Source organism: Corvus moneduloides, chromosome 10 (genome assembly GCF_009650955.1).
Source record: "Corvus moneduloides isolate bCorMon1 chromosome 10, bCorMon1.pri, whole genome shotgun sequence".
NCBI classification, from domain to species: Eukaryota; Metazoa; Chordata; class Aves; order Passeriformes; family Corvidae; genus Corvus; species Corvus moneduloides.
In genome coordinates, this window is record NC_045485.1 from 2,504,483 (window position 1) to 2,528,825 (window position 24,343).

Here is a 24,343-nt window from a genome sequence, read left to right on the forward strand (position 1 = left end):
CCACAGGCAGTGCCCTTCAGCTGGCGCCTGTGCCAGGGCTGCCTCCTCCAGCCTGGAGAGCCTCCCCAGGACTGCAGAGCTGCTGTGGGGCGAGGAGAGGAGAGGAGAGAGGAGAGAGGAGAGAGGAGAGAGGAGAGAGGAGAGAGGAGAGGAGAGTCTGCCCCAACCTCCATCTCAGTCCTGTCCCTGCCCTGGCCCTCAGGAAGAGCAGACACTGCTCCCCTTGGAATTTGCTGAGAGTTGCAGGGGACTCTCCCTTCCCTTTGTTCTTTCTGGGCTGCATTTCCAGAGGAATAAGCAAAGCAGGAGCAACCAGGAATGGCCCCTCTTCCACTTTCAACAACCACATTCATCCCTCTCCACCAGTTCTTCAGCCATATCCCACCCTCTACCCAAGATCCCACAATCGTATCCTTCCCTCTTCCACAGCTCCCATTCCCCCAGTGCTGCAGTAATGAGCAAACGGGCAGAAAAACAAGGCAAGGCCCTTCTCAGCATCCCGGTTTTCATTTCAGAGGGGCCATGGAGGCTCCACTTCAAATGGGACCAAGGAGAGGAGGTGCAGGTGGTCCCCTGAGGCCAACTCTTCTGCCCCGCTCCCTCAGCAGCCACAATGGACCGTCCTGGCCTGGCCCGTTTCTGTCCAGCTCCTCCAACACTCTCTGGACACGCTGCTGGGGCACGGGGTGGGGGCACTGGAGAATCTCTGGTGCCAGCGACCTCCAGCAGCTGCCTCCTCCTGCTGCTCCTGCTGCTGCCGCTGCCGCCACCGCGCCACGAAGGGATGGAGGCGGCGGCGGTGGCGACGCGGGGCCAGCCCGGCACGGTTGTCCTGCCCCTGCAGCAGGCGGATGGCCCCAATGGGCTCTTGGCAGATGGGGCAGGTGGCAGCGGCGTCGGGGGCAGCCCGGGGCTGGATGCAGGCGTGGCAGAACACGTGTCCGCAGGGCTCCACGGCAGCGGGGCTGCGGAGGGGATCCACGCAGATGCGGCAGATCCTGACGGCTCGCGGCGCTGCTGGCTCTTGCCTGGCCTCCTCCATTGCTGCTCCCGGACCTGACTCCTCTCAGCTGCTGGCAGGACTCGAAGGCTTGGCTTCCACTGGTGGCACTTGGAGGCTCCTCAGTCACTGGGAGCACTCAGGCTCTGTCAGTCACTGGTGTCATTCAGAGGTTCCTTGGACACTGGCAGCACTCGGAAGCTCCTCAGCTGCTGGTGTGTCACAGGCTGAGTGCTTGTTGGTTCATGGTTGTCCCCCAAACTCTTGTGATATTCTGCACTGAAGTCTGGCCCTGACCTCCAGCACTGCAGCAATTCCCTTCAAACTGCTGGACAGCACCGTTGGGATGGGGGCCTGTGCCAGTTTCCTCTATCCCAGAGCAAGATGTAGGTGCTCCCTCCCGATACTTAAGCCAAGTTTCACTGGACAGGCTCTGGAGTTCTCAGGGTCTTTCCCTGCAGTGCAAATCCATTCCAGAACCTGCGGCTTCCCCAAAGTTATGCAGGTTGTCCACGAGGCTGGATCTCCAATCCAACACCTACTCATGAACAGGCAGCACACACCACCCTGCAATCACACCAAAGACACAGCCATAAAAATAAAAGCTTTTTATTTATTTTTTTTATATACCATTACAGAAACATCTGAGTAACATTCTCAATAGGACGGGCAGCTCCGGGGCCCAGGGGACGAGCGCAGGCAGCCGGCTCCAGGGTCTGCCATGCTCTCCGTGCTCCCGAGCTGCTGCTGCTCTTGGTGCACGATGTCCTGCTCCTTGCCCCCAGCGAGGAGACCCGGCACTCCCAGCGTCAGGGCGTCACCTTCTTGTAGGTAATGTGGAAGTGCTGAGTCATGGGCTGCGTAGTGGTTGCCATTGAGACAGTTTGTTCGAGTTTCCCATCGGAATTGAGCCTGAATTTTCTGGTAATCTAAAGAGGGGGTAGGGAAAGAAATAAGGAAATCAAGCAACCAGCATCCACAAGCTAAATCCCTTATACCTGTGCTTTCTGCCCTTTGCCATCCACATGGCTGCTGTCAACACACCACGAAGGAAGGATATCCTCACTACAGCAGGCAAATAAGCAAGGAGTTTTCTCTTCTTAAAGAAAGCAGCTCCAAGCCCCTTATCCATGGAACAAGGCAGGTTCATAGAACCACAGAATTAAATGAGTTGGAAAAGACCTTTGAGGTCGTCAAGTCCAACCTGTGACCTAACACCACCTTATCAACTAAACCATGGCATTCAGTGCCACATCCAGACTTTTCTTAAACACCTCCAGGGACAGTGACTCCATCCCCACCCTGGACAGCTCATTCCAGTGCCTAATCATGCTTTCTGTGAAGAATTTTTCCTAATGTCCAACCTAAACTTCCCCTGGTGCAGCTTAAGGCTGTGTCCTCTTGTCCTGCCACTGGTTGCCTGGGAGAAGAGACCAAACGCTGTCCACACCTTCCTTTCAGGGAGTTGCAGAGAGTGATCAGGTGTCCCCTCAGCCTCCTCTTCTCCAGGCTAAACAATCCCAGCTCCCTCAGCTGCTCCTCAGAGGACCTGTGTTCCAGACCTTTCACCAGCCCCTATCTGGATGTGTCCAAGCATCTCAATGGCCTTTCTAAATTGAGGGGCCCAGAACTGGACACAGCACTCGAGGTGCGGCCTCACCAGAGCCGAGCACAGGGAAAGAATGATTTCCCTGCTCCTGCTGGCCACACCATTCCTGATCCAGGCCAGGTGCCATTGGCTTCTTGGCCACCTGGGCACACTGCTGGCTCATGTTCAGCTGCTGTTGGCCAGTACCCCCATGTCCCCATCTGCCTGGCCACTGTCCAGCCACTCTGTCCCCAGCCTGTAGCACTGCAGGGGTTGTTGTGGCCAAAGTGCAGGAGCTGGCACTTGGACTTGTTAAACTTCACACATTGTTAAGACTCGGCCCATCTATGCAGCCTGTCCAGGTCGCTGTGCAGAGCCCTCCGACCCTCCAGCAGATCCACACTGGCACCCAGCTGGGTGTCATCCACAAATCTGCTGATGGTGGACTCAATCCCCTTGTCCAGATTATCAGTGAAGACATTAAACAGGACTGGGCCCAGCACAGATCCCTGGGGGACACCAGTGGTGACTGGCAGCCAGCTGGATGCAGCACCATCCCCACCACTCTCTGGGCCTGGCCATCCAGCCAGTTCTTAACCCAGTGAAGAGTGCTCCTGTCCAAAGCCATGGGCTGCAGCTTTTCCAGGGAATGCTGCGGCACACCGTGTCAAAGGCTCTGCTGAAGTCCAGGTAGACACATCCACAGCCTTCCCCACATCCACCAGTTGGGTCACCTGGTCATAAAAGGAGATCAGGTTGGTCAGGCAGGACCAGCCCCTCCTAAATCCACGCTGGCTGGGTCTGAGCCCCTGGCTGTCCTGTAGGTGCCACGTGACGGCACTCAGGATGATCTGTTCCATAATCTTGCTGGGCACTGAGGTCAGGCTGACAGGCCTGGAGTTTCCCAGATCCTCCTTATATGGACAGGGTCACACTGGCACCTCCAGTCCTCTGGGGCCTCCCCAGTGAGGCAGGACTGACAATAAATGATGGAGAGCAGCTTGGGGAGCTCATCCACCAGCTCCCTCATCCCGCTAGGGTGGATCCCATCTGGTCCCAGAGACCTGTGAGCATCTGAGTGACTCGGCACATCTCTAACTGATTCCTCCTGGGTTACAAGGGGGCTATTCTGTCCCCTGCCCCCATCTACCCACTCTGGAGGCCAGCTGTCCTGAGGAAGGCCTGTCTTACTGTTGAAAACTGAGGCAAAGAAGGTGTTGAGTACCTCTGCCTTTTCCTCACCTTCAGCTCCTATATTCCCCCTGCATCCAATAAAGAATAAAGGTTGTCCTCACCCCTCCTTTTGCCCTTAATGTATTTATAAAAACATTTTAGATTATCCTTCACACAAGTGGCCAGATTAAATTCTAATTGGGCTTTTGCCTCTCTAATTTTCTTCCTACATGACCTAGTGACATCTTGAAACACCTCCTGAGTTACATGCCCCTGCCCTGTCCACCACATCCCTCCACCAGAAGGATGGCTCCTGGCTGGCAGCTCAGGGAGGTGGATGAGACAGCATTCACCAAGGCTTTTTGAACCTCAGGTGCTGTTTCAGAAGGATGCAGGGTGTCACTCCAGCTGCCCAGCCCAGCAGAGAATGGCCACGACACCACATGGATGACACCAGGGCACGGCAGCTGCAAGCACAACTCATTCACAATCACTTCAACCAGCACCATTTAGAAATTCCTAGAATACAGAGGTTTTTCCAAACTCTTCACTTCCTTGAGGTCACTCAAGGGCACGTCCATGAGCTCTTGCCAGTCTGTGTGCTCCATCCTCTCTGTTAACAGAACCCTTGCTATGGCCACAGTGTGCCCTCAAAGCCCACATCTGACAACACTCCTCCCAGAAGCGGAGCTACACAGGGCTGTGGAGGACATGTTGTCATTCCAGCATCCACAGGGCAACAACAGCATGAACAAGGTCACACACAGATGATGTTTGGATTCCTATCTGGTGACTGTAATGCATCAGTGTTCTTCAAATGCCCTAAGAATGAAAACGCAGTTAAAAGGAATACAAAAGTCACTCGTCTTTAACGTGTGTGACTTTAGCTCAGGGCTCCCTGAATGGCCCATTTTTTCCTGAATGGACCATTGCAGACCAGGCAATAAAATCCTAAATGCAAAAGAAGGAAATGAAAGGAACTGGACAAAAATGAAGAGGGAGATTTTTCTCTTAAAAGCAAGCTTCAGGCAAAGGCTGGCTGGTGGAAAAGTGTGAGGCCAAGCTCTGTGTACAGCCAAGACACACGGGGAGACTTCCCACATTGGAGAGGAAACATGAAGCACTGGGAAATGGACATGGGAAATGGCTGAATTCAAGGGAAGCAACATCCACTGCTCTCCCCTTGTCCACAAATCCAGTCCTTTCTTCTCAGAAGTCAACCAGGTCAGCCAGGCACCATTGATGGTGGTGAAACCACACTGTGTGTGGTGACACTGACCTCCTCCTCCATCTGAGGATGCTGAGATCTCCAGGGGGTGAAGTGAGGTTGAGCAGCTGGACCTCTCCAGCCTGATGTTCAGGCACTTCCCATGTGCCATGGGTCTCCAGCCATTGGGAAATCCCACTAATCTCCACCATCTTTCACAGGAAACACAGCAGCCCTGCAGGTGCATCAGCCAGTGCCCGCAGTACCCACAGCAAGGACTGTCCTGAGCTCTAAAGGTAATTTGAAAACGGGTTGGTCCTCTGGACACTCATCACAAACCCAGTGACTCAACATGAGGGTCTCCCTTACTCCTTATATTTGTCCCTTTAAACATAAACCACTGACCAAGTCTGGGACCAAGACTGGACTCTGCCACACCTGAGCTTCATCAGGAGCCTGGAAAGCAAGACAGTCCTCTTGGAACCTTGTGACTCAGTGGGAGGGTCTCCCTTACCCTTTGTGTCTTCAGTCTCCATGTAAATCATTCTAAATTGATTCAAATCCACTTTTCCTTTGGATGTTTCATCTATGAGTAGTTAACAGAGGGAACCTTGCCAGCAAATTTTGTTAAGCTGTGCTCTCCCAAATTTGTATTAAATCTGCATTGATAACACCTTTAAAGGTGATTCTTCAAGCAACCTAAACTGCTCATGACACAGCCTGGTGCAGGAAATGGGCATTCCTGCCTCAGTGACAGCTCAGCCGAGCCACAGCCACCCTGAATCACTTCTCACCAGGAATGCAACAATATGGTGAAGTTTTCTCAAAATGAGCAACTACTGCAGCAGCACATGTGTCCTTCTCACAAACCTGTGGCCTCTTTGTTTCCACAGGCAATTTAAGCTGCTCTTGGTGAATGAGAAAAGGCACTGGGAGCTGGTTCCCTGAAAACCTCTCTCATTCCACACCCTCCTTCACCAGCAAGGGCCTCCCAGATACTCACTAGGACCTGAGCTTCCCTCAGGTACCAGATGAGCCTGGACCTCCAGCTCCAGAGCTTCCTTCTTTCAGCCAAAGCCAGCTTCGGAGCCCTCAACTAGAAAGACATCTTCTGGCTTCCTGTGCTTTCCCCTCTCCTCCTGCCAGTCTATCTGCCCACAGTTCAGGCAGTGATTCAAAGAGGACAGTCCCTTTTATTTAAATGTTTGCAGTTAAGAGCTCTGCTCGCCTGCTGACATCCACAGTATCTCATGGCTTTACTTCTGCTACGGGAAGGAGGCAATACAGCTGTTCCTGGGAAAGGGGAATCCCAGCAACTGAAAACATGCATCCAAAGGCAGGGGAGTTGGGACTTTCCAAAGTTAGGACGCTCACTATCTATGTAAGCAAGTACAATTTTTGTCTACATCTGCACAAACTTGTGCTCTCTGTTATCTAAGGGTCAGTTTTATAGCACACAAAAACCAGGAGGTGAGAGCTTGTTCAGCCTCGCTGTCTCTCAGCTGCTGTTCAGCCACAACAGCTTCAGATGTGACAGTGACACTTGCAGCAGTGACCTCAGGATGCCACACTGACTCCAGCAGTGCCACTGTACTCACAGTGGCTGTACCCCCACCAGCTCTATCAACAAACCCCTGCTATACACTCAAAAATGTCAAAGCCCCAAAAGCAGCCAACCAAAGGTAGAGCTGACAGCAAGTGCCAGCCCTACCCTGAAGCCACAGATGGGAAAAGAGACCAGAGCAAGGTGTGAATGCTCTGAAAAGCAAGTGAGCAAGATCTGCAGGTGTTCCTAAAATATCCTCATGAGGCCCAATACTGACCAGACCTTAAATGTGCATCCTCATACCGCAACCAATCCCGAAAACCAGCATTAATAACTAATCCCAGTGCCATAAAAGAGTATTTAGCCAAGACTTTCCTATTTTCTTCCCTAAGGACCTGCTACTGGCCACTGCTGGAGACAGGATTCTGGGTTAGCTGGTCTGATGCAGCCTGTCAGGTTTTATCATAACGATCCCTCTGGGTCTCGTAATGTACAAAGTATCTTCTGAAGGCTCTTACAGAAAGAATAAGTCAGGATGCCATGCAGTATTTCCAAGAACTCCTGATGGCATTCTGTAATTAAAGCATGCTAAATAACTTATCCTCTCAACTAGACTCCTTCTGGGGCGAGCAATGCTACGGGAATGGCTCACTCTGTGTGCACTCACCTGCTCTACATGGGGCTTCTTGGCAAAGGAGATCCTGGCTATGGAGTGAGAAGCTATAGACAGCTCTTGTCCATTCACCTCCCCTTCCTCCACCTCCACCAGACCTAGGGAAAAGCAAGGGCATACATATTTATTAGGCTGCAAAAGTTATTTAAGCATGTCACAATTACTATTTTGGCCTTTCAGTACTTAAGGGGGGGGCTTATAAAAAAGAGGAAGAGGGACTTTTTACACATGCAGACAAGGATAGGACAAGGAGAAAGGTTTTAATCTGTAAGAGGAGAAATTAGGTTAGATATTAGGAAGAAATTCTTCCCTGTGAGGGTGGGGAGGCCCTGGCACAGGTTGCCCAGAGAAACTGTAGCTGCCCCATCCCTGGAAGTGCCCAAGGCCAGGTTGGAATAACCTGGGATAATGGAAGGTGTCCCTGACCATAGCAGGGAGGTGGGACAAGATGGGCTTTAAGGTCCCTTCCAACCCAAACCATTCCATGATCTACTAGGCTGTGTTACAGACCAGCACTCCCTAAGAAGAACGGTTTTATTTGCCCTAGCACTACTGACAACTGCAGACCCACACAACCTCAGACAGGGAATGCTGCTCAGAAAAATCCAGCCAGACTTATTCACGCCATGTGGGATGAGTATCACAGCGCAACTGGCACTCTTCCCTTCAGCACTTGCCATTTTAGATGCAATTTAAGCATCAACTGGGGTTTAACACTGTCACTTATAATAACTGAGATGCGGTTCTCTCTCATTCAGTCCCCATAAGGTCAGGAGTAGCAAGGTGCTACGTCCACACACTGGGAGGTTCTCCTAGTTTAGGAATCACTGTGGGTCCAGCGCCAAAGAGCAGCAATTCTGACAGGGAAAATAATTAAACTAAACTGTGAGAGGTGTGAGAGCTTTCTGGAAAAGTGATGAAATGGCCCAGCAGGGTAAGGATGTCTTCTTTTTCCCAGTGTGGGTATCAGGTGGGTACCTGTGTTCTGGGCACTGATGAAAGCCACCTTATTAGTGTCAGGTTTGAGGCGGATGAATCCACATTCCCGGTGCATGGGCTTCCTTGTATCCGGATGGAAGGCGTTGAACCTGAGGGGAAATCAGAGCACAAAAGCTGACGTGCTTCGCACTCAAAGGACACTTTTTGGCCTGGTTTCCTCTTGTTTAACCACATGAGTGCCTGCAGTACTCTTTCAAGAGTAAAAGACTGACAATGCTTTACAGTTGAGAGATGTAAACCTGGAAAAATATGGTTACTTTACAGAGGCACAGCTATTTCTGAGAACTGGAGTTAAGTCTTTAAGTTCAGGATTTAGATTTTCCACAGCCCCTGGGTCTTTCTAAGAACTAGCTCAGAAACCCCTCAGGAACTCAGATGTTTCACAGATGCTGAAGCCACATGTGTCTCAAAAACTTCCTTTTCCCAAGTAAATATCTGGAATTACTGTATCATCTCTATTTAGCTTTTACACCTGGTGAGTTGGTTTTTCTGTATATTCCTTGTTGTAGGCAGCAAGGGAGCAGACATATTTCTACCATCAACCCCTTCAAAAAGATAAAAAGTTCACCTCAGATCCTTAGGTATTCTTCAGGAGGCCCTAAGAACCGTAGGTTTGGTCACCCATAATGTGGGTGATTATACGGATCAAAGGAGAAACAAACTCAAATCAGGCAGCTCTCAGTGTTTGGAGTATTTAAGGGATACAGGGACCATGTTTAACAGCTACTGACTGCTCCAGGAGCCAGGAAACCACAGAGTCTCTGTCCTCCAAGCCTGATGCCTATTTCCCTGGTGCTTCCCAAAGCTCAACAGTTCACAGCTGTGTAACTCCTTGGCACAAAGAAAAGGAGGGGGGAAAAAGAACAGGTGACTCAAATAAGCAACTGTTCATAAGCTGGGGAGGGAGGAGCAGCCAGAGCACGACTGTCAGAGCTTTGTTTCTTCTGGATATTGGACTAAAGCAGTCACAGGCTGAGCTGGCAGCTCCATCACACTCCAGGAACACAGGGCATCTCTCACACAGCACTTCCATCTTGTAATTCTTCTTTTCTTGGTTTTCCAAGCAACACACTTCCCAACTCATCCCTCCCAAACGAGCACTGGAGCAGTACTGAGCAGTAGCCAACTTGTCACTTCCCTCCCTCTGGATTTCTTTTGATTTCTCTTAGAACAATCACTTGCAGCCAAAACAAGTAGTTAAGCTACCTGCCTCCTATCCCATATGGTTTGATAAGCACTAATTTTTCTCAGATTTTCACAGTGGTGAAGACTGAGGACCACACCTTAAAATGGACAAACTTGGTAGCCACGCAATAGCTCCTTCATTTATTCTAAGTGAGAGTTTCACAAAGAACGCCAATTAATCACAAGTTTTCAAGGAAAATGAAAGTCAGACTGTGCAGTCACACACCACAACACCATTTTGTTTGGTAGATGAAAATTTGTCTACTTTGCCATTGAAAAGAAACAAATCACCCTGGAGCCATGCCTGCTCCAGTCCAACAGCTGCTGCCAACACAGACAGACCCCTCGACTTACGAGAAGTTGAGCATGGGCTGCCCCACATGAGAGATGTGCACTTCTTCCAGGTACTGGAAAGGCTTCATTGTAGGGAAGGTGCCATCTCCTGGTGGGTCTGAGAGCCAGGTGCCCAGCATCCAGGACAGGGGTTCCATCACAGGGTTCAGCTGGGGAGTCTCTGTGGAGGAAAAGAAAGGAGGAAGAAAGAAAACCTCAGGGATCTGTGCTCTGCAGGTTGTTGTGAGTTGCCTCCAGCTGGCTGGAGGTGAACATGAAACACCTGAGAAATGGTTCAACACCACAGCAATGCTTTTCTTTAGAGCAATGCCAGCTCCAAGGTGGGAGATGGGGAAAAATGAACAGTCATGGAAAGTGAGCCTGCTTCCAAACCAGCCCTTAGCCATACATAGAGCCCTCTCTTCCAGGTGGTCCATTTCTGACTCCTCTCTGTAGCTTGATCTGAAAAAAAGCCCTCTCCCATCTACATGCAGGGCAGAAGATGACTGAAATCTCAGCATAAAGAATAATCATTAAATGATAATGAAACCTCTAGTGCTCTGGGCTAATCATTCTCAAGCACTGAGTGCATACTGTTCCTGCTTGTTTCAGAGGCCAAGGAAACGAGCCCTCACATCAAAAGAAAATCAGGCTGTGTACATATTCAAGATGAAAGTTTGGCTATAATATTTTTTTTAAGAGGTTAACAATGACCTGAACTTGTACAAAGAGACAAGCAGGGATCATTCAGAAGCTGTACTGCTTAGGCTCTGGACTAAAACAAACATTTTAAAAAGTGCCTGTAAGGTAAAGAGTAAATGGAAGAGAAAGATACTTCCCTTTGTCACTGCAGTTATTAAAAAGCAACCAAGGTCTGTTTCACAAAGTAAAAACTTCTTTAACAAGTGATTTTACAGAACCACAGAATAAGCTGAGCTGGAAGGAACCCACAAGGATCATCCAGTTCAACTCCTGGCCCTGCACAGGACCATCCCAAAGAGTCACACCATGTGCCTGAGAGCATTGCACAAATGCTTCTTGAACTCTGTCAGGCTTGGTGCTGTAGGAGAGCTTTGATAAACACTTTTGCATTTTACTTTCAGAGGTTGTGACCTGAAAAAAATACATCAGGAAAATGGAGACAGACAATTTAAAGCCACATGAAGAGCAGAGCCGATCCATTACTAAGGTGGGAAAGCAAAACTTCACCTATGGGACGTCAGGAAAGATGGATTCCCACACAAACGGGGTGCCTGCTACTCTCAGTGTCTGTTATGCAGACAAATATGACTGAAGTATGCTTAAAGCATGTCCTCCTCCCCCCCATGGGATAAATGCTTTGTACTGGCAAGGTGGGCGTTGCAGGGGGGTGTTTTCCACACCTAGTGAGATCAAGAACACAAGAACAAGCTGCCTGTCTGGCTGGTCTAAAAGGAACAGACTCAACTGCAGGGAGCAATCACGACCTAAAAGAGTAAGGCTGTGGTCAAAATTCGCTTGACCAGTCTGAGTTTTGCTGTGCTCTTTACGAAATGTCAGGCTAAAACACTAAGCAAGGAGAAAGAACACACAGTCCACACCTGAAATGCCAAAGGAGAAGGAACAGCAGCTTTCCTGGGTAAAAGAAACCACTTGTGGTACTCATTCTCCCACAGACAGCAGGTTTTAAAAGCCAGCCCATGTCAGCAAAGTGCTGCTACTTACTCTGCTTTATCCTGAAGTATTTTGCAAGGGAAGCAACATGAGGAAACAAGAGAGCTCACTAGGAAATAGGTGGTAAAAGTGTACAGCATCAGAGCCAGGATCTGTAGAACACCCTGTCAGACTGTGCATTCCCCAGCAGCTTACCCAGGACTTGGAAAGGAGTTCCCACAATCTGTACAGCAGTGTCAGTGTACTGGACAGTATTTCCTTGTACTCACCTTCCCAGTTCCATGAGGAGAGCACACAGTTCTGTGGGTAAGGAGTGTACTGCTCCTCCCTCCAACTGGTGTTTGCCTTTCACTCACCACTACATTTCTTTCCAAGCTTTTTGCAGGCTCATCTCCCGTGACTGAACCGAAAAGTATAGCTTTGGAAAAGCTGCAGGAGCCTGCAGCCTGGGCTGCTGCTGCCCTCTCCTGGGTCAGCATCCCAGGAGCAGGATGGTTTCTGTCACCATACTGCTTTCATAGGGCACCTCCCTTTCTTCTGCTTGCATTTCAGGAAAAAGCATCAAAACAACAGATGAAAGGAATGGCTTCAGCCATTCCCACTCTTTAGACTTGATTATAAACCAAGAGAGGCCAAGTGATCGTTCCCAGCACCCCCAGCTTGATCCCACTGCCCTGCTGTGCAGTGTCCAGCCTGGCTGGAGGTGCCTGACCTGGCAAGGTGGTCTCACTCCCAAAGAGCTGGAATTCCAGGCAGCTGAAAAGTGAAGATGTAACTGTACATCCTGAAGTCTCTGGCACCTGGACAAACACTATGGCCAAGTGACCATTGTTAGTTTTCCAAACTACCTAGATGGCAGCAAAGCCAGTGAGTTCTTTAGTTCTCGTGTGGCTTGGTGAAGTTGAGAGCAGCAGAAGTGAATAAGGACCAGGGACTCAGTGAAGTGCAGGTGAGTACAGACATCCTGATCTCATCCCATGCAGTGATCTTCTTAGCTTCAGTGTTGGTCTCTGCCTGGTGCACTAAGACTTTTTTTTCCTTCCTGGCAGCCTTCTGTGATGGAAGGCTGGGCTGGGAGAGTGGAAAAGCAAGAGGGAGGCAGACAGGAGAGAGTCTGACTGAATCCATCCAAAAAAGAAAGGAGTCATCTGAAAAGAAATTTGCTTTTTTATGTCGTGGTTGGGGCAGGTAAATGCAAGACTATTGTAGCAACAAGAAGTTCTTTGCTGAGCTGCTTTGTTTCAAACTTCAGGTTTATAGATACAGTCACTGTCAAGAGAAACTCCTCTGACACTGATGAAGGAGCCCGTACATCCCTTTTTAAAGGTCTTAACTCCTGGCATACCATTTTTTCAAAAAAACCCACTAATGTGGCTTAAAAAGTAAGTGTATGATGATATCAGGAACACAAATGACATCTGAGAATTTGCAGCACAAGAGAATCTGGTCACCCTTGTGTATGCTTAAAGCTTCACACTCAGGAGGCCCTCTTAATGCTGATTCTCTTGCATTCATATGCACAGCTCCTCTTTTACCTAGCAACAGGGAAGCTCTCTCTGTATTCTCTTTCTTAACAAGGGACATTCCTGGAGTCACCATCTCCTACCAGATGACACACCTTCTGGAAGCCATTAGGGATCCAGCATCTCCCCTTACACCACAACCTGGTGCAGTGGAAGGTGTCCCTGCCCACGGCAGGGGGTTGGAACAAGATGAGCTTTAAGGTCTCTTCAACCTAAACCATCCTGTGGTTCTACAAAATCTCACTGAAATCAGCCACAACACTCATGAGTTCTAACAGTTTGGGAGGCAAAACCACACACCCATAAGCAACCTGATCACCTTGGTCTCTTTCCTTCACGAAGCCACTCAGGCCACAACCGCTGTGCCCAGGCCCTGAGCACACAGGTCAGCTCCATTCCACCACCTGACCCCGCTCCATCCCTCCAAACTCACAGACAGACTGTTCCTACATCCTTTCCATTCCCGGAGGGTTTACAAGTCAAATCCCACCCTGCACTGTAACACAGTCAGCCTGGAACTGGCTGTCCAGGCTTTGCAACAGGAGATACTGAGTTCTCCCTGCCATGAGACAAACCAGACAGAGCAGCTGGACAGCCCCCTCAGGCCATGTCTACACAGCCGGCGTGGCTCTCAAGTGGGATCCCTGGCACAGAAAGCTAAGCTGGCACGAATTCCTACACAGCTTTATCAGTGAAGCTGCAGCGAGCGGCCAGCCGGTTGCTAACAAGGCAGCTAACCAATTTCCTTGAGCTGGGGAACACTTCTTGCAGAAAACTTGAGAAAAACACCCATACAAACAACAAAAAGAAACACCCCACCAAAATACCCCAAAACAAATCCCCAAACAAACTCCCAGATTCTTCCAAGTGTGGGGTCTGCAGCATCAGCTGAGCAGTTCCCTGCAGATCTTCCCTCAGCACAGTTGCTCACTGGGTTTAAATCATCATCATCATCATCAAGGTTCTGGTAATTAAGGAGCAGCCTCGTTCAGCATATTCTGTCCATATTTAAGTACAGAAGGTGGCTTTAGACTCTGCTGCTCTGCCCTGAGAGTTGCACCCCTTTGGGCACTTTGCTGATGCTCTCCCCAGCAAACCAGTAAAACACTCCTGGCACTGATGTGCTCTAGCTCCATCAGAGAATATCCTTGAGTTGGAAGGGACCTGTCAGGACCGAGTACAATTCCTGGTCCTGCACCAGACACCCCAAGAATGACACCGTGTGCTGGAGAGCATTGTCAAAACACTTCTTGAACTCAGACAGGCTTGGTGCTGTGACGACTTCCTTGGGGAGCATGTTCCAGTGCCCAACCATCCTCTGGATGAAAAACCTTTTCCTGATATCTGATCTAAACCTCCCCAACTCAGCTTCACACCATTTCCTCGAGTCCTGTCACTGGTCCCAAGAGTGAAGAGGTCAGTACCTGCCCCTCCACTTCCCCGTGGGAGGATGTTAAGAGCACAGTGAGGTCTGACCTCAGTCTCCTCCAGCTAAAACAAACCAAGTGCCCTCAGCCACTCCCTCATAAGGCCTCTCCAGACCCCTCCCCATCCTCGTGGCCTCCTTTGGACACTCTCTAATACCTTAATGTCTTTTTCATACTGTGGTGCCCAAACCTGCCCCCAGCACTTGAGGTGAGGCCGCCCCAGTGCAGAGCAGAGCAGGGCAATCCCCTCCCTGGCCCATCTGGCAATGCTGGGCCTGATGTGCCCCGGGCATATGCTGACTCATATTGAACTTGCCATGGACCAGGACCCCCAGGTCCCTTCTCACAGCTGCTCTCCAGCCCTACCCCTAACCCAGTCCATACACACAGCCAGGCTGGCTCTGTCCCAGGTGCAGAATCCAGCACCTGCCCTTGTTAAACCCCACACAGTTGGTGATTGCCTATCTCTGGCTTGTCAAGGGCTCTCCGCCCTTCAGAGAGACAACAGCTCCTCCAGTTTGGTGATGGCTGCAAACTCACTTAGTATTCCTTCAAGTCCTGTGACCAAGTTGTTAACGAGGATGTTGAAGAGAATAAGGTCGAGGATGGAGACCTGTGGGACCCCACCAGTGACCAGTGCCAGCCTGGTGTCACCCCAGTCACTGTCACCCGTTGTGCCTGACCCGTGAGCCAGCTGTTCACTCATCACATAACACAGTTATCCAGCTGTGGGCTGGACATTTTGTCCAGCAGGATCCTGTAAGAGACAGTATCAAAAGCTTTGCTGAAGTCCAAAAAGATTCCACCTCCCGGCTTTCCTGGATCAACCAGGCGAGTTACCCCGTCATAGAAGGAAATCAGGTTTGACAAGCAGGACTTTCCCCTCACGAAGCTGTGCTGGCTGTGACTGATGCCTGCGTTGTCCACTAGGTGTTTTTCAGTGCTTCCCAGAATAATCTTTTCCATGATTTTACCAGGCACTGAATTGAGACCAACAGGCCTGTTGTCTCTGGAGTCCTCCTTCTTGCCCTTCTTGAAAATCAGGACAACACTCATCAGCTTCCAGTCAACCTCTGTGGATTCCCAAGACTGCTCAAAAATCAATCATCGAGAGAGGCATTGCAATAACATCAGCAGCTCCTTGAGGATTCTTGGATGAATCCCATCAGGTTCCACAGATTTGTAGGGATCCAGCTGGAGCAGCAGATGCCACACAACTTCTAGGTCAACTGGGAGTTGATCATTCTCACAGTCATGGTCCTTCAGCTCATGGCATTGAGACCCACCATCCATGTTGAAAAGAGAGGCAAAGAAAGCATTAAGCACCTTTGCCTTGTCCCTGTCCCTGTTTGTGAGGTGACCATCCTCATCCTGGAATGGGGCAATGTTATTTCTAAACTGCTTTTTGCCATTTATATATTTGAAAAAAATATTTTTATTCTCCACAGTTCTGGCAGCTTCAACTCCAATTTAGCTTTACCTGGATGAATTGTCTCCCAACGTGGGGAGCAGCATCTCTACGTTCTTTCCATGTCACCCGACCTTGCTTCCACTGGGCACACACCTTCCTTTTCCAGCTTATTTCCAAGAGAAGATCCCTGGTCAGCCAAGCCAGCCTTCTGCCAGCCTGCCTGACTTCTGACATTTAGGAATTGCTGCTCCTGTGCCCTTAGGAGATGATGTTTAAAAGCGACCGGCACTGATGGACTGCAGCACCTGCAAAAACATTTCCCAGGGGACCCTACTCACTAACTCCCTGAGCAGCCTGAGGTCTGCTCTCCTCATGGCCAGAGTTGAGGTTTTTCTGGCACTTTTCCTCCTGTCACCAGAGATTTTAAACTTGATGGCTCTGTGGTCGATGCGGCTCAGTTGGTCCCAATGCTGACTTTGCTCATGAGATCCTCTCTGCTGACAAGCAGGAGATCAAGATAATCTTTCCAAGTCAGCTCCCTGAGGACCTGTTCCATAAAGCTGTGATGCAGGTGTTTTAGGAACCTTCTGGCCTGGGTTGTATCACCTGTGTGATGATCCCAGTTAATTTCTGGCAGGTTGAAGTCCTCCAGGGCAGTTGACTTGAAACCATACCTTAGTTCCTCAAAGAATAATTTGTCAGTGTCATCATCCTGGCTGGGAGGTCCAGAGTAGACTCCCACAGTGACATCTGCATTATTTGTCTGCCCCTTGACTCTTATCCAAAGACATTCTTATCTCGACTGTGCCACTGCCAACTGCGAGCTCCAGACACTCCAACCCTTCTATTACACACAGCACCACCCCCCTCTCTCTCCTGCCCTGCCCATCCCTCCTGAAGAGCCTGGAACTGTTCATCAGGGCACTCCCACCACAGGACTCATCCCACCAGGCTTCACTTATGCCAGTGATGTCAGATCTCTGGGACTGGGCCAAAGCTTCGAGCTCCTCGTAGGTCCCTGATGCTGGGTGCGGTAATGCAGAGACATTTCAGGTGTGGTACATTGTAGCCAACACCTGGTAAAGCAGATTGAGGGATCCCATTAGTGCTCCTTTCCTCAAGTTTAGGCACTGCAGCCCATTGCTCATCACTGGTGACTCTGGCTTTGTCCCTTTCCCCTTTCCCAGCTAGTTTAAGGCCCTATCAACAAGTGCTGCCAGCCCCTGTGCTAGAACTGTTTTTCTCCTTAAGAAAGATGCATCCCACCAGGTGTCAGCAGACCAGCTGTTGAACAGATCACTCCATCTCTGCCCCAAAAGCTGGGAATGTGGTTATATTCACAAATTTTCATGTTATAGACTCAGTAATTAATTTCATAGCCAAGTGCTAAGGTGGTATTGCCTCTGTGGTAAAAGCTCCAGTGCCTGTAGTCACTGCCAAAGTTCTGCTTTACGAAATACAGAGAAAACATTTTTTTAAATTATACTCTTATGAGAAACCAAACACCCTACCTGAGCTCAGTCTGACTTTCTCTCGTGCTTTCCTTAGTTTGCTGTTTCATTGCTTACTAGCTGCAAGCTGGGTTTTTGCTGTGAGTCACTGCCGACTCGCTGCAAAATTAAATGCTTAATGCACAAACTCTATAGACTATTAGGCAAAAAAAAAAAACCAAACTGGAAAGAACAAGACCATCCCACCGAAAAAAACCAAACAGCAGTGCAAAAAGGCTAGTTTCCTCCCTTCCAAGTGCCTTTCTCTCCAAGGAAGAGGTCAAAGAGCCACCTTCCTCAACCAAAGTCCCAAAGCTGGCGCGCCTGCACACTGCTTGCTCCTGTGCTGAGCACAAAACAGTTCACCTCCCACCCACGTGCTCAGGCCACAGTGAAGTCTTACCCAACCCCTCTCGAGATACCTTCTGCCATGGATTCAGCCCCACTCTTAGCCTATGCACACATATTCCTACTCCTTATCTCATTCTCAGTTTCCTTTATAGCTCCCTTGTTCTTTGTAACGCTCACCCTATGGACCAGCTTTCTACCCTGGCCGTTCCCATCCCAGACAGGGCACAAAAAAAATCACAAGCAGCACCTGCTGTCTCAGAACAAAAGCAGTTTTCTTCCAAAATCTAGCTCCAAGTTAACATGCAACCGCCAGGCTAGCAGTGCCTGCCCTGGTGGAGGCAATTTCCCTGACAGCGCATCTCTGTGACCCATTAGACACATTTCATTTTCAAGCTGAACTGGACAGCAGCCCATTGCTGGTCCAGGGCTTCTCAGACAGGTGAAAGCACAGCACCTCCATCCATGCACAACCCCACTTCTCACTGCCAGTGAGGATCGGGATTTTGCTACTCGTTTGCTGCAGCATGAATGAAATCTGTTGCCACCACAATGGGCAACATCACTTCAGGCCCCACAGACCAGGCATCAGTGCTCCACCTCAGCACAAAACCACACATTAAGTGTTCAGTCCTTCTGCTTGCCCCGAAGTTCACCAACTGTGCTTCATTTGCATGTCAAAAGTACTGTAAATGACCCCATTTCTACACTGGCTTTGCACAAATATTCGAAGACAAATCCAAGCCAAATTTCCCACAGATTCCTAGCAGAGTTCTAACCATTTTTCACATGAACTCATTTTGCAAACTCTCCTGCCTTTAATATGACCTTCATGAAAACAGACATGCAGCATGGAAGAGGCTCCTCAGAGCAGCAGAATCCTAAGAGCTTTACCTCTCTGATGAACACAGAAACTCGAATCCCATGGAATCCTACCTGTGTCTGCTCCATGCCAAGCCATATTCGCAGATGTTTTGCTATTTGCTCCACCTGCAGCCCCCCCTGCCCCTAGAAAGTGCTTTGCGCAGGGTGGTAAGATGGCTATGAGGGAAGTGAGCTCATGTTTGGGTAGGACACTGGTCCCGCTGCCTGCTGGGAGATGTAGTTTTACAACGGGACCAAAGTGGGGCACGACAAGAGGAGGTGGTGGCGTGGAAGGAGCAGCTGGGATCTCCTGTCTGAGCGAGCACACCTGATGCAGCAGAGCTGCGAGACCTTCATGCAGAACAAGATGGTCAGACAGCACTTGTGTGGCAGAGGACAGTGCTGTTAGAACAGTCATGCCTTCCCCAGGACACGTCCCTGGTTGCTTGCTGGCTCTCCCTCATTTCTCCCAGTGCATCCTGCCATCCTCTAGAAGCTCCATCTAATCCTGTCCTGCCTGGTACACTTAACACTGTGCCTAAGCATGCTTATCTGCCAACAGCATTCCTCAGCCTTCAGTTCATGGACCTCAGAAGTAGCCCACGAAACAGAAGGAAACATTTTCCTACCAAACAAACGACTAAATTCAACATTTAGATGGAAAAGGCCACCATGGCAGCTGTGCTGTGCTGGAGACAGCCTGGAGCTCCTCCTAAACCAATGAGTCGATCCCCCTGGTAAGACAGGTTGGGAAACACAGCTCAAGCACATCGTGACAGCTGGAGTTGGGAGCCACTTGCCCAGCCTGAGTCAGCCAGCCTCAAGCGTGGCTGGCAGGCACTGCTGTGCAGCACTCCTGCAGAAACCTGCTCTTCCCAGCCGGCTGCAGCTTGGATACAGCCAGCAGAAATTTATTTGTCTCATTAGAGGCAAATACGTGAGAACTAGCACCGAAATGAAGTTCTGCTGAGTGGGCGTGGGCCTAAAGTCGGTGTTTTGTGCTCAGGATTTTGTGGAAACGGCTGAACGTCAGGGATGCAGACAGGTAACAACCTGCAGGGTCAGTCCAGTCAGGTGCTTATACTCAAGGAACTGCCTTCAGCAGAAAAAAAATAAATGCAGGCTCAGGTTCACAGCTAAAACATCACCTCAACCACACATCAGATGACTCCAGACAACTGAGACAGAGCTACTAATGAAGACTATTATTAACCTAATGTGTTACCTGACTGTATTTTTATGAATACAAAAAGCCTTTCTTAACTCAGCTCTGCATCACAGTAAAACTCAAGTGTCTGGGCATGAACCAGACTCTGCCTGGCAGCAGCTAGCTGCACTTCATCAGCTATTTTCACTATTGCTATGAGCACACAAAAGAGTCCAATATAAAGAAGAGCACCAAAATAAAGCTAAAAAATAATAATAATAAAAAAAAAAGCCAGTGAGTCACCAACAAACCCTTTAAAAAAGTTCCCAGCCAAAGGGTTCCAAACTTCCCATCACGCCAAGCTGCAAATGCCAAAATGGTTCATTTTCACACACTTATCTCCAGTTTTGTTGATAAAAGATGGCAGAATGGGTAATGAATTGGTCAATTCATTAAGAAAAATTACGTTTTCCCTTATAAAATAGGGTATGTAACTCATATACTAAGAATATCTTTTACAAGAACATAAAATTCTCACTTCTCAGAGACATATGTATAAAAACATTAATCTTGGGAAAACGGAGAAAAATCACAGTGCTTGCCAGAATAAAGAAAAACATCCTTAAAGATACTCCTTCTGCAATTAGTATCTTAGTGAAGGTATTCCAACTAAGCTAGACACCTTTTAAAATATATATATAAAAATAAATATTTCATATACATACATATAGGAATGGCAACTACGGAACCCTAAAATTGTATTTAGTTATTTTCCTTAGTTTGACACCTAAACAATACAAAAACATAGGCCAGAAGGTACAAACAAGATGATGCTGATTTCCCAGGGGAAAACTTGTCCCCCTCTACCCAAATCAAAGTGTGAGTTTCCCCATACTTTGGAAAATTAGATACATATGGGAAAGGTAGCACTGGGTGTCGACCTTCATGCATTTTGTTAGGGTCTACTTTCCTCTTTCAGTGAGGAAGTTGGCTGTGCTGTAACAGCCTGGAGAACGTGCCCACCTATGCCAGCATCACCCTTCTGATTGTCCAACAGCTCCAGAAGAAGCCATGAAGTTTTTTTCCTAAAGGAAAAGTGAGAATTAGCCATCAGGAGACACCCAACCCTCCATGGGTGATGACTTCTCCAAGCAAGCCCCACATCACAAATCCTTCCCAAGGCAACCCAGTGTTTTCTCGGCAGCCGCACACACACCACTATTAGATGGTCCTAAACTCTTGCCCTGAATTGCACCTTGCAACCACAAATTGTGCACAAATTCTACATTAAAAGACACTCTTTCTTGCAGTTATGGCCCAATTTGACTTCTAGGTAACAAATGTTTTACATGACCTCATCCCTCACTGAGTTCCCCTGTACTTTCAGGTGCTTAATTACTATTTTTGGCATTGATAGAGAAGCATTCTCCATCACTCCCCGCTTTGTTTCCTGACTTCTGCCTTCCAAGGGAGGAAAGGATCAAAGCAAACATAGACATTTGCTCACAAATCATGACCTCAATATGCACCATGACATTGTCATATTTGATACCTCCCACCTCACTTATATTTCCTGTATCCTGAGTGCAGCATATGAAATCCAAGATCAAAACTACTTCTTATGCCACTGAGGACAATAATGGCTTTCCCAGATACCTGCTGCTAGGACAGCTCATTAACACACCAAAAAAAAAAAAAAAGAATCACAGGCACGCTCCAAAGGAAGAAGGAAAATCCTAACAGGAGCCACTGGGCGATCAGTGACAAACAAGCTAAAATAATCCAGAAAGAAAATAAAAGAAAATAAATTCATCAAGAGAATTGCCAGCAACACCACAACCCAAGCTCCCATTCCACATCTTGGAAAGGTTAGGGATATAAGAGTTAACTTGTGTGCCCACTGAGCGAATTCTTGAATCTGTATCCGTTGGTCTAACACAAGCTGCTGCTTCTCCTTCCCAAAATGTCCCTTTCTCATACCTTTTCCCCATCACACCTTTACAGCCTCCATCTCAAACGGCCCCTAAGAAAACAGGGAATTCCGCCTCGGTGCAGCACCCCTGGGAATACTAACCACAGTCCTGGGATATCAGGCTGTTCAAGTAAGGGAAACTGTTCCGCTTCATCTCATCCAGCTTCTCCTTCAGCTTCCTGACTTGGCTGTCAGAGCGGCTGATCCTTTGCCTCAGAAGTTTCAGCTCTCCGTTCTTCTTCTCCACCTGCTCCCGCAAGCAGCACACCTGGCTCTTGCTCTGCCGGGAGGAGAAGCAGTACGAGTGGAGGGAGTCGATGAGCTTGCAGGCCCCCGAGGCCGACATGATCACCTCGTTGATGGACATGGGGTTGGCGTCCGTGTCACCCTTCCGCCCCACCACGGCCTCGGTGGCTGGCCGAGGGGTCAGGTCTGCCGGCGACGCCGACAGGCCCTGGGAGGGTTTCTGGGGGGTCGCGGTGAGGGACGACGTCGGGGACACTTCTGCGACGGCCTTGTCATGGCCCAAGAGGTGGCTGCTGCAGCTCGGTTCCACCTCTCTCTTTGGCCTTTTCCTTTCTAGCTGCTCTTTGGGGAGAGACGGCCTCTCCCTGGCGTGCTTGGAGGAAAAGCTGTACGAGTGGAGGGAGCCGATGAACTTGCAAGCACCAGAGGCAGGAGGGGTGAAGTCGTCCACCGACACGCCGCTTCTGTCTGCCACCCAGCTCCCCGCCCAGCTGCCCCTGGCACAGTCCTCCACAGGAGACCTCTCAGGCTTTGTCTGAGCTCCAGGCTTCGCACCCAAATGATCCCCTAACGTCCTTCTCCGAGGGCCGTCCAGCTGGCTGTGGAGGGCCTCTTCCTCCTCGGACATCGATCCCATTTCCTCTTTCAGAGTGGCCTCCTCCATCTCTTTCGTCCCTTGCATCACCATGAAGTCCTGGCCAGAAGACGGGGCCCTCTGCGCTACCTCACCGCCTCCTTCCCGCAGGGCCTCCCCATCCTGCACCGGCACCTGCCTGGCTATTTTCCTTCGGCTCCTGACATAATCCAGCTTGTCGTGCTTCTTCTCCACGAGCTGGAAGATGGTAGGGACAGCAGTGGGCTTCAGCAACCGGTGCTGGTCTTCCAGCCGCTTGGAAAAACTGTCTTTGGTGAAATGCTCACTGCAAAGAAAGGAATACTTGGTGGGAGTCCAGTTGTCCCTCTGAACAGCTTTCAGCCACTGAATCAAGCGCTTTGAATCCTTCAGAGGGAACCTAAAAAAGGAACAGACAAAACCCACGAAAAAATAAGCTACATTTTGGAAATCAGAAGGGTTGGTACTTTTAGACTCACAGAACCACGGAATCATAGAATTGTTGAGGTTGGAAAAGACATTTAAGATGACCAAGTCCAAGGCGATGGCCAGGATTAGGAGATTTCGAGCAAAGTTGTGTTTTGATAAATTACACTCATTTAAGAATTATTTCACTTTGGGCTGAAATATTTGATATTCATTTGCTGCATCAACAGCTCCACTTCACGAAAAGCGCAGGACTAAAAGGAGTTGTTTCCATTTTCATCAGCAATCGATCCATTATTCCGCTCACCAGCCCCACGAGGAACAGCCTGTCCACAAGGAAGGGGGATGTGACCACCACCAAAACACCCAGCTCAGCCAACACACTGCCCAGCACTGCCTCCGTAACCCGGGTGCTGCTTACACCGGGTGTGTTTAATAACATTTAATTAGGTGTAGAAATGCCTGGAGTAGAAGAAAGCCCCTGAGCAGAGGAACCAGGTTCCGTTTCCAATGGGACTCCCGAGACAGGGACTTTCCCCGGAGACTCACCGCCGGCAGCATCCCCGGCGAGGGATGAGCCGGAGGACGGGCCGCGGGGGGCACAGACCGGGGGAGGGTCGGGGCGACAGGCCAGGAAGGCCCCGGGCCCCGTGGCGAGGGGCGCTCCCGCTGCCCGGCCGGGGCTGGAGGATCCGGGAGCCCCGAGCCGGTTTCCCCTGAGGGAAACAAAGGGCAGCCGCTGACGTGGGGGCCCGGCGGGGGGAGCGGGACCGGGTCGCAGGCGGCCCGGCTGCGGCACTTGCGGCGGGCCGGGCGGGCCGCCCTTACCTGTGGAAGGAGACGGCGCCGCGGCACGCCTTGCCCTGCCGGTTGGAGCAGTTGGCGGCGGCGCAGCAGATCACCATCTCCGGCCGCCGCCGCCCTCGGCCGGCCGGGCCCGCCCCGGCCCCCGCCCCGGCCCCGCCGCGCCGCCGTACGGCAAGATGGCGGAGCCGGGTCACCCCGGCGCCCCTCGCCGCTGGGGAAGGGGTTTCTGTACGGCACAACATGGCGGCCGCCACACGGCCGCCGCCATTTTGGCGGAGCTGCAGCCGTACGGCGCGGGGCAGGTGGGGAAAGGGGGGGTTCGCTCCCGGCGCCTCTCGCTTGCCTCGTGGGCGCTGCTGGGCGTCCGCCTCCCGACGAGCCTCTCGGTCCGTGACAGCCAAGCCGTGAAAGGCGTCTCCGAGTGGGGCGGGCATGGTGGAGGGGGTTACTCACACGGGTACTCTCGGGGAAGGAAGGGCGGGGCTCAGCCGGCGCCGTACAACGCGATGGCGGCGCCCGCTTATCACATCTTTCCTAGGAATACGTGTCACGGGATACACTCGCCGGCGCTCTGTGCAAGGAGCGGAGACCTCACACTCCGCGCCGCCCTCTAGCCCCGGCCCCGGCCCCACCGCCGGCCCGCTGCCTCCCCACGCTCCGCGTCGCCCCTCCGTACGGCAACATGGCAGCTCCCGTGCCCGGAGAGCGCGGC

The 24,343-nt window shown here is 50.4% G+C and overlaps 1 protein-coding gene across 2 annotated transcripts; it reads right to left on the reverse strand.

Moving 5' to 3' along the window:
- Positions 1-1,593: 1,593 nt before the first annotated feature.
- Positions 1,594-23,783, reverse strand: THAP4 (THAP domain containing 4). 2 transcript variants are annotated; one of them, XM_032118969.1, is made up of 6 exons: positions 23,653-23,783; positions 21,642-22,798; positions 9,726-9,885; positions 8,166-8,275; positions 7,182-7,285; positions 1,594-1,929 (listed from the first exon to the last, which is right to left on the reverse strand). In XM_032118969.1, exons 1-6 carry the CDS (start codon positions 23,727-23,729, stop codon positions 1,810-1,812), a joined length of 1,728 nt encoding a protein of 575 aa, XP_031974860.1. In that variant the 5' UTR covers positions 23,730-23,783; the 3' UTR covers positions 1,594-1,809. The 2 variants fall into 2 exon arrangements, with proteins under 2 accessions (XP_031974860.1, XP_031974861.1); XM_032118970.1 differs by lacking the exons at positions 21,642-22,798; positions 23,653-23,783 and adding an exon at positions 18,493-18,617.
- Between the last annotated feature and the right edge of the window lie 560 nt (positions 23,784-24,343).